The 9,888-nt window shown below is 42.9% G+C and overlaps 2 protein-coding genes across 2 annotated transcripts; both read left to right on the forward strand.

The window, feature by feature from the left end:
- On the forward strand, positions 1 to 4,632 carry LOC143497881 (E3 ubiquitin-protein ligase TRIM39-like). The gene is made up of 8 exons (XM_076993497.1): positions 1 to 402; positions 512 to 519; positions 761 to 1,356; positions 2,308 to 2,403; positions 2,505 to 2,738; positions 2,835 to 2,997; positions 3,190 to 3,225; positions 3,370 to 4,632. Exons 1-8 carry the CDS (start codon positions 302 to 304, stop codon positions 3,915 to 3,917), a joined length of 1,782 nt encoding a protein of 593 aa, XP_076849612.1. The 5' UTR covers positions 1 to 301; the 3' UTR covers positions 3,918 to 4,632.
- A 1,098-nt stretch (positions 4,633 to 5,730) lies between these two features.
- Positions 5,731 to 9,863, forward strand: LOC143497862 (zinc fingers and homeoboxes protein 1-like). The gene is made up of 3 exons (XM_076993470.1): positions 5,731 to 5,769; positions 6,112 to 6,441; positions 6,989 to 9,863. Exons 2-3 carry the CDS (start codon positions 6,118 to 6,120, stop codon positions 9,041 to 9,043), a joined length of 2,379 nt encoding a protein of 792 aa, XP_076849585.1. The 5' UTR covers positions 5,731 to 5,769; positions 6,112 to 6,117; the 3' UTR covers positions 9,044 to 9,863.
- Positions 9,864 to 9,888: the final 25 nt, after the last annotated feature.

Consider the following 9,888-nt stretch of genomic DNA (forward strand, 5'->3'; position numbering starts at 1 on the left):
TTGAGGCAAGACACAATATACCTGGTAAGAAATGTAACTTTTTATGCAATAAAATGTATAGCAATAACATTTTCTTAAATTATCATATAATCTCTCAATGACTACTTTAAAATGTTTAAGTACTAATTGTTTAAACTCCACACCAATGTATCACAATGTAACCATAAATAATGTTCATTACAATAGCAGATTTTATTATTATTATTTTCTTATTATTTTCTTATAATTCTTGTGTTCTGTATGAGGACAGTGTGGTCTTGTTTCTTGCTAAAAACAAATAAAGAAGTTTAAATAGTAGGCAATGGCAGAATCGCCACAACCGAGAGAAAGCAGAAAGAACAGTGTGAACACACCGTTTGAGGCTAAGTGGACCCAATCAACCCAGATCAGATGGATCTCTGTGTAAACTATGTTGTCCTGCTCCCACAAGACAGGATGCCCTTGGCCCTGTATATCCAGTCAAACCAGATTAACGGTTACAGGGTGGAGTGCTTTAAACGGTGCTTAAAAGGTTCAGTGGTATGTTATTTATTGCAGTAGATCAATGTCACAATTAAATTCTTGACATACAGAATGTAAACTGAATTTTCAAAATTTTTACATTTTTACATTGATAATTTTTTTATTTCCATCAACTTTGTCCTATGTACAGAAGAATGGTAGTCAGGAAGCTGATCGTACGGTCTTTAGATTATATTTGCAAAGTGTAAACATAAAAAGAACTAAGAAAATAACTGTTGAACAATTAAATACTTATAAGTATTCCTCACATTTTTTGTTCTAATCTTATCAAACACAGTTACACATGATTCCAGAAATCACCTGTCTGAGAAGCAGGTCCAGTGTTCCATCTGTCTGGATGCGTTAACTGATCCCGTCTCAACTCCATGTGGACACAACTTCTGCAAGACCTGCCTTACAGACTACTGGGATAACAGTCAACATTTTCATTGTCCATTATGTAAAGAGAAATTCAATAAGAGACCTGAACTCAAGATTAATACAACACTGAGAGAGGTTGTGGATCAATTCAAGAAGAAAAGTGGCCTCAATAAACCTGATGTTCTTTGTGACACCTGCACTGGAGTGAAGATGAAGGCTGTAAAATCCTGTCTGGATTGTGGTCTGACATTTTGTAAATCTCATCTAGAGCCCCATAATAACGTCACAAAACTTAAGAAACACAAACTAATAAACCCTGTGAAGAATCTGGAGGATTACATATGTCAGAAACATGAGAGACCCCTGGAGATGTTCTGTAAAAATGACAAGATGTGTGTGTGTCAGTTTTGCATTGAGACAGACCACAAGACTCACAGGACAGTTCCCGTAGAACACGAGAGTGGACAGAAAAAGGTGAGAAAACTGACTGAAATCAACCTTAAACACTCTTATGTAAAAATGTTAATATCCCACAAATGATTCTAATTAAATAATTAAATGTTTGTACTGAAAGATGTACTTGTAACCAAGGCTGTATCTAAATGTAGACGGGTGAAGTGGCGGCATTTTATTGAAACCTGTTTCAATACTGATGTCGCGGACATAGCGCCCGTGCTGGGCCCGAGTGCTCCTCGTACGCGTCACTGCCGCCCTCTAGTGGTTCATTGTTTTATGACGTCAGAACAGGATTGTAATCGCGGGGCTCACTGCGCATTCCGTCACGCGCAATGAAATATCACTTTTTCAGTTGCAATGAATACACCAGCCAATATGGAAAGATGAGCAACAACGTTTATTTATTTATATTTATTCCAGGGTTTCCACATAAACCTTTTGTCTTGCGATTAATACTCCCAAGAACTCTTTCAAATATAAAACCAATTTTTCTATCCTTTTTTTTTTTTTTTTTTACATTTTTGATGTTTGCTTATAGCAAATCTTGAGGTTAGATTTTACCCTTAGATTTTACCCTACCGGTCGCCCCCGGTTACAGCGGCAGCGGTCCTGTTTTTGGTCACGTGATGTTCGTCCCTCAGGTGGGCGGGACCCGTGATCCGTCTCACCTGAGGGTAGTTTGTTCGTCTATATATGTCTTGTCTTTGTACCAGTTGACTGCTGGTTATTATTTCCTTCATTCGGAACAATGCACGGGTTTTTGGTTTGCACACTTTCTATTAAACCATCCTATTTCCCTGAGACTTGGCGTGATCGCTTCCTTTTTAAGTTGCTCACCCTGCCCGTTACAGGCATCATCAGGACTAGAGCGTAATTACACATCATCAACCAATCTGACTCCAGTGAGCAAGAGTAATAAAACTAATTGAATGTTAAAAAAATACATTTATATATTCTTTCTTCCCATAGACACAACTGTGGAAGACACAGTCAGAAGTACAGCAGATGATCCAAGAGAGACTGAAGAAGATTGACCAGATCAAACACTCAGTAGCGCTCAGAAAGGTGGGTCAAAACCTTCATATCTACTACAAGTTGTTCTAATGTGATTTAACAGAAATATAGATTTAACACTTTGTTTCATTCAAGTATTCTTCTTCCATTAGAAAGGCACAGAGAGAGAGATTGCAGACAATGCTGAGATCTTCACTGCTCTGGTGCGCTCCATTGAGAGAAGCCAGGCTGAGCTGCTTCAGGTGATGGAGGAGAAGCAGAAAGCAGCAGAGAGGCAGGCTGAAGGACTCATTAAAGCCCTGGAGCAGGAGATCACTGAACTAAAGAGGAGAGACGGTGAGCTGGAGCAGCTCTCCCACACTGAGGACCACATCCACCTCCTACAGGTCAGTGTTCCTTTCTCTGCTCAGAGACAACACAGCACATCACAGGACAACCCTCCCCATGCTGAGGGGTTTCTCCTCTCTTCTGCTGTACTGTAGATCTACCCAACTGTATGCAACCCTCCACAAACCAAAAACTGGACTGACATCAGTATTGACATCCGTCTGAGCATAGAGAATGTGAGAAGAGTTTTGTCCTATCTGCAGAAGACGCTGAATGATAGAATTAGCAAAAGACTGAATGAAAAACTGAGAGACACAGGTGAGAAACTTTTACATTTGACATTTACCAGGCATAGGTCTGTAACAGAAAAAATATTTTGTTTGATCCAAAGTAGAAAAGAAATTATTACTTTATGAAATTACTTATTATTGAGATGTTTTATCTGTTAAGTCGCTTCACTGGAGTCCAAAATTAAAGCGGTTTCTTTTAAATATTTTTTATGGAAATTAGTCTCCACAGAGCTGGACATGATTGAACAGTATGCAGGTACAGTGTGACTTCTGGTCTTTTCTCTCTTTATTTTGTTAAATTGTATTGAGTTAGATTTTTACAGCATTAAAATGTAGAGATCTGCACTACACTACTGCAGCAAATGTGTCTTCTGTGCATTCATATCACTGTTTCTCTCAGTGGATGTGATTCTGGATCCTGACACTGCTAACCGCTACCTCGTCCTGTCTGAAGATGGGAAAATAGTGACATGTGGAGACACAAAACAGAATCTCCCTGACAACCCAAAGAGATTTGACATGTATGCCATTGTCCTGGGAAAGGAGGGGTTTTCATCAGGGAGATTTTACTATGAGGTTCAGGTCAAGGGGAAGACTGAGTGGGATGTAGGAGTGGCCAGTGAGTCTGTTAACAGGAAGGGGCAGATTACACTGACCCCTCCGAATGGGTACTGGACCGTATGTCTGAGGAACGGGATCGAGTTTAAAGCTTGTGCTGATTTCTCTGTCCCCCTCAACCTGAGGGAAAAGCCCCATGTTTTGGGCGTGTTTGTGGATTATGAGGAGGGTCTGGTCTCCTTTTATGATGTGGAGGCCAGGTCTCATATCTACTCTTTCACTGGTCAGTCCTTCACTGAGAAACTCTACCCATTTTTTTGTCCCTGTTATAATTATAAAGGCAAAAACTCAGCTCCATTCATCATATTACCTGTGTCATCTCGTCTGTAATGACTAAATGAAATTTAATGAATATATTCAACAATCTATGGCAAAGAAGGAACAGATTTTTGACAAGTGCATATCATTAGTGTGACATCAATTCATTTAAGTCCTTATTTTAAAATAACTGTAGGGATTTGGGAATATTTTACAATTATTACATATTTAGTTTTTATCCATTAATATGTCTAATTTTGCAGTTTTATAAATAATTAAGTTAAGAGTAACTTAAATTTCAGTTAAAATTAAAACTTCCTTGAAGCTTGTCTGTAATTATCTAATTATATTCATTATATTCTTTTGGATTTTAAAAGTAAAAGAAAACCTTCGACAATCCAGTGAAATTGTCGGTCTACGTCAGGCTAACTCCAGGACTGCTCATTACATGATTACACTCATGCTTGAAACTCTTAAGGCAGATTGTAATTTGCCTAAAAGTTCTGAGGAATCGAAGACTTCTGAACTGTTTTCCTTCCTGTATTTTCTGTACTGGATGCTGATTTATTACATATATGTTACAATAACAATATTTTATGAATAATAAAACTCCCAACATGATTCTTTAAACTGTGTAAAGTCCAGCAGGTGGCACTAATCACTCGCTCTGTCCCTCTCTCAGGTGTGTGTGTGTGTGTGTGTGTGTGTGTGTGGCTCGCTCGTTGGTATGTCAACACATTCTACTTTTGTCATTTATCAGCTCCTGTTTTTCCCCTTTCACCACACAGCTGCCTTCTCAGGATCTTTTATCACGTTGACCTTTTTGTAACTAAAACATCACCATGTTCTGAGTACTTGCTTAAACTTTTAAACAGATGAATAACTGTATCATTTTAAATGAATGTATTTCATTAGCTACATGTAACCAAATAGTACCAAAGACATATTTAATTTCTGCATACATGGCTACATTGCAAAGTAGAACATAATACATATTCTGCATATTTTACTAATGAGCTGTGTCTGCACAATTGGTTTTCTAAAAATATTTAAGCAATTGCAGGTGTTTTTATGTTAACATCCACCTCACGAGCTTTGCAAACTCTCTCAGTATGTGCCTGTCATTTTCTTTGCTGAAAGGAAGACAGTTATTCAATCCACTCAGAAACCAGGCAATATTTCACCCATGAATATACAAAGGAAGGGAGGTCCTGATGTGAATTTGTTAAATCAATCTTAAATTTGGAGTGACTATAATAATGGGCTTACTGGGCCTTTTGACTGGATTCTGGCTTTACACTCCAGAGGAAATTGAATATGTATTCTTCCCTCTGACAAAGTGTTTCTGGGTTATGAAGAGAATCTGATGTTATGTAGAACTCAGGTCTAGCATTTCCTCTTTATTTAATGTGTTTATTTCTATCCTATTCAAATAATAAAGGTAAAAAAAATCAGTTCCACTGATGTTGTCCAACTGATCTTTCTAACTGCAATTCTCTGTAAATGGATAAAGGGATAATGAAGGTACATTTATGGTGGGTAAGACCTAACCTTTGGTCACATGAGTCACCAAGTTCTGCCTGACCTTAGCGATTTTTTAGGATGACTCGGATGATATTCTGAGCCACGTGATAGCCATCCAACAGAAGGCAGTTCATGTTACTGCTTTTAAACATTCATGTCAAGTGCTAAAGTAACAATGTATTTTTGTTCAAGATATAGTTTGCGGGAAAAGTAAACGTGAGACAAGAGTTCTGCAAGGAGTATAATAAAAAAATAATCAACATAAAGTACGTATTTTGTATAGTCTACCTATTCATTCTTGCGGGCTTTTATTTTGAAAGCTGCACCAGTTCAGTGTTTCTGTTTTCACGGATCGAAGATGCGACAAACCAAACATTGAGACTGACAGCCGCGATCCGAGGCGAGTGTGCTTAGCCAAGGAACGTTATGGCTTCATTAGCATCCAGCAGTCGTCTTTATCTCCTGGACAGTAAAGAGTTTGTAGTTAAACTTGTCCTAGTTTTATACAGCTTCATGTAGATTATGAAGTGCAGTTATAGCCAGCTAGCTAGCTAGAGAGCTAAATGCCTTTGTTCCGACAAGCATGTGAATAACGCTACTGTCTGCAGGACAGTTAGACAGCTGCGAATATTATCGACCAATTTTTAGACGCATAAAGCCTAACTATTTATCTATTAAATAATTTAAATATTATTTAAATGTTTAAAAACTACATGAAGACTTTTGTTTTTCATCTCTGCAGGTTGCAATGGAGCCGCGTCAGGCACCAGACGGTTCATGGCAGGACCCGGACAGCCGGGAAGTGCTTATTATGAGTGTGGAGGAGACCCACGGAGACGAGGGTAGGGGGGAGAGTGCAGGCACGGAGGACTACGGCTGTCGGATTTGTGGCTACAAAGCGTCCGACGTCTGCGGTCTGAGCCAGCATCTACACTCCAGCCATCCCGTCACCACCCTGCCTGGGCCGAGCTCGCTAAACGATGAGGGACACGACAGAGGACAGGAGGGTGTTGTCCAGGTTATATGTGTGGACCCAAGCTCAGAAAGACAAAGCAGCCCTCCAACTGGAAAGGCAGGTGTTGTTTGTTTTTCGCACTGAAAAGTTGTTGTAAAGATAAGTATATGGTAATAATCAATTTACTGAATCTTCTCTTTGCCTTCTGCTTTGAATAAAGGTCCAGGTAATAAAGGCAATTAAATGAATACAGAAATTGATTTCTTCTTTGTTTTGTGCATACAGCTCTTTCATGGAGCTCCTTTAGTGTGTTGACATTCATTAATAAAATGTAATAATCACTTCAAGATGTTTTAACTCTCAGGTAAACACATCATCTTTAATTTATAGTTCATGATCACATGCACATAAACTGGTATAAAAATCACAATTAAAGTGGTTACCAGTCAAGTTGGCAAATCATATTTTGGCTTCTGGTTGATTTAAATACCTGAATTAATGAATCCCTGCAAACCAAAATCCTATTACTTTACTTTTATGATGGTGCCTCTAGAGTACTCCTTTTGTTTGCAACTAAGCCTGATGGTTTAATGCATGTAGTTTCAGCACCACACATTCAATCTGTCAGTGAACATATCCACATTGTTTCCTTTGCTTTCCACAGTCGGTGCCCTCCGAGGGGGCCACACTTTCCTCATCCAAACACTCAGAGATGAGCAGAACAGCATGTGCTGCAGAGAACCAGGTACCAGAGCGGAAAGATGCTGTGGTAAACAGAACCACTGCCGAGGTCACCAAAAGCACATCCCCCGTCTCCATTCTGCCTCGGAGGAAGGCCTCATCCTCTTCAGGGTCTACCAAAGGAAACCAAAGTGAGGACTCTGCCTCGTTTGGCTCAGCCGGCCTCAACCGGACGCCGCTGGTGTGTCTGCCGCTGGTGTCCGAGGGGCTGAAGCTGGTGTGGGTGCGCTCGGAGCAGACGCGCGAGCTGGACGGCGTTGCGGAGCTGGTGGAAGCCTTCAACGCCTTCCCGTACCCCACGGAGCAGGAGGCCGGGGCCCTCGCCCGCCGCTGCTCGCTGTCGCCGGACCGCGTCAAGGTGTGGTTCATGATGCAGCGCGTGCGCTACGGCATCAGCTGGGCCGACGCCGACATCCACCAGACCCGCCTGCGTCTGCGCCGCATGTGCAGAGGCCCCACCGCCGAGGGCCTCGAGGACGATGGCGGCGAAGACGAGACGCGGGACTCTTCGCCGCACAAGAGAACACGTGGGCAGGAGGCGCCGCATCAGGGTTTTAGACGGGCAGCCGCCAGGGACGCCTATTCAGAGCAGACGCGTCACGCAGCGGACCGTGGCAAGGGCTTATTTCAGCACTGTGCCAGTGACTACAGCATCAGTGCTTTTCTACAGCACGGTACCAGTAATCAGTACACCAACGGTTTGGAACAGCATTTTGAGTACAGACCAGAAGCTCTTCACACCAGCGCTTTCAAGCACTCGTCCCCACACAGAATCCCTCCTCAGGCCCACTGTGACACGAACCACTCGCCTCCTGGCGGAGCTGAGCTCCAGAGTCCCGACGTGTACATGTGCCCACCGCAGCCTGATGCCCACGGCCACCACGGCAGCACGGCGCAGTACACGGCCCTGACGTACCCGCCCAGGCCGGAGCCCTGCCGTGCCCCCGCCACCCCACTGCGGAAGAAGTCTAAAGCTCAGCTCATGTTGCTCCGACGCAGTTTCGTCCACAGGAACTGGCCCACGGAGGCCGAGGTCCAGCGCCTGCAGCGCGTGACCGGCCTCGGCCGCCACGAGATCCGCAAATGGTTCGCCGACAGCCGTTACCAGCTTCGCAGGAGCGGCCGGGGTTGGTTAGCTGGGGAGGGAAGGCGGAGTCGACCACAGCAGCTCCTGGGTAGGTTACGAAGGCGATTGGAAGGCGGCAGCCTGTATGAAGCCAGCGACACTATTGGCTCGGGGGCGGGACTTGAGTTTGAACTGGAAGGTAAGCAGGGCCCCCTAGTGGAGGGGGTCAGTATGTCAGATCCAGGGAAAGAGGGAGAGGGTGAAGGCCTGGAGTTTGGCCATAGTCACACGTCCGTTAAACACGAACAACAGGAGATTGACGTAGACCTTTCAGTAGGCCCTTCCCCCTCTCCCTCCTCCTCCTCTCCCTCTCCATCCTTCCTGCAAGGCCACGCCCCCAGCGCCGGGCCTGAGCCCTACCTCCGCAAGAAGACCAAGGAGCAGCTGGAAGTGCTCAGACAGAGCTTCCTACGCTGCCAGTGGCCCAGCAGCGATGACTACACAGTCCTCCAGAGGAAGTCGGGCCTGACGCGGACGGAGATCGTGCAGTGGTTCGGGGACACACGCTACCACATCAAACACTCCAACATGCGCTGGATGAGCTCGGAGAACAGGGAGCGCATAATCGCGGGCCTCACAAAGCAGCAGAGGAGAGGTGGGCGGACCGGCCGGAGCAGGGCGGGTCCTGAGGGAGTAGAGGAGAGGGGGCGGGGTGGACGGAGCAGGGCGGGTCCTGAGGGAGTAGAGGAGAGGGGGCGGGGTGGACGGAGCAGGGCGGGTCCTGAGGGAGTAGACGCTGGTTTCAGTCTGGTGGTGTCCCAATCCAGTAATGGGACAGGAGAGGGTGAGATCAGGACATGGGATGGCTTATACACGCCAAGTTCTTCAGGACTGGCAGGTGGTGACCTTTGACCCAAGGGTAATTGTAATGTTAGATATGATGTATGAGTGTTTAGATTAACAGAAAAGTAGGGTCTGGACTCTACATGACTGCCATAAGGTATATAATGAATCTTTCTTAAAGTTTTCTCTGTCTCATGTCTAGTGTTTATTACCACTGATGCATTTATACAATCTGGTGCTGCATACAAACCCTTAATACAATATATAAATATATATAATGTATTTCATTTTGCCAATACAACTTAGGTTATCTTTATGACCACAAAAAAGAAATTCAAAACCATTTGCTTAGCCCAGGCACTGGAGAGCCCCGTGATCTTTGTTTATATGTAGTGTTTTGGTGTTCTCATTGAGGTAATAATGGAGTTAAGAATTAAGTTTATGTTTATGTTTGCATAGACAATACGAATTAAGTTTGTCATTCGATGCACTTCAGTTTTTGCTTCTTTTTATGAAGGTTTGTTTCTTTTTGAAATTTTAAAATTGCATGAATGTGGCTAAGATTTCCCATCCACGGTACTGTTAAAGCTTTGCTTTAAAAAAGAAGAAATTATATTTATTTTAAAAATGTTATTAGAATTATTTATTGTGTTAAAATTGTGTTCCTTTTTTTAAATAATTTTGGCTGAGTCGTGTTTTGTTGGCTTTGTGTTTTTACTCTTAGGACCATAATTACACAAAAAGCTTGAATTTTACATTTTGTATTCTATGCATTTGATTGATATTATGGACATGATTACAAAAAACCCTTTTTGTTTGTGAAGATTTTTGTACTTGTTTCTAGAAAATGCTTTCTTTTGGTTACAATGCAATTTCCCCTTGGTTACAATGACATTTTAACTCAAACTGCTAAA

This window comes from Brachyhypopomus gauderio, unplaced genomic scaffold (assembly GCF_052324685.1).
Source record: "Brachyhypopomus gauderio isolate BG-103 unplaced genomic scaffold, BGAUD_0.2 sc114, whole genome shotgun sequence".
Classification (NCBI taxonomy): domain Eukaryota; kingdom Metazoa; phylum Chordata; class Actinopteri; order Gymnotiformes; family Hypopomidae; genus Brachyhypopomus; species Brachyhypopomus gauderio.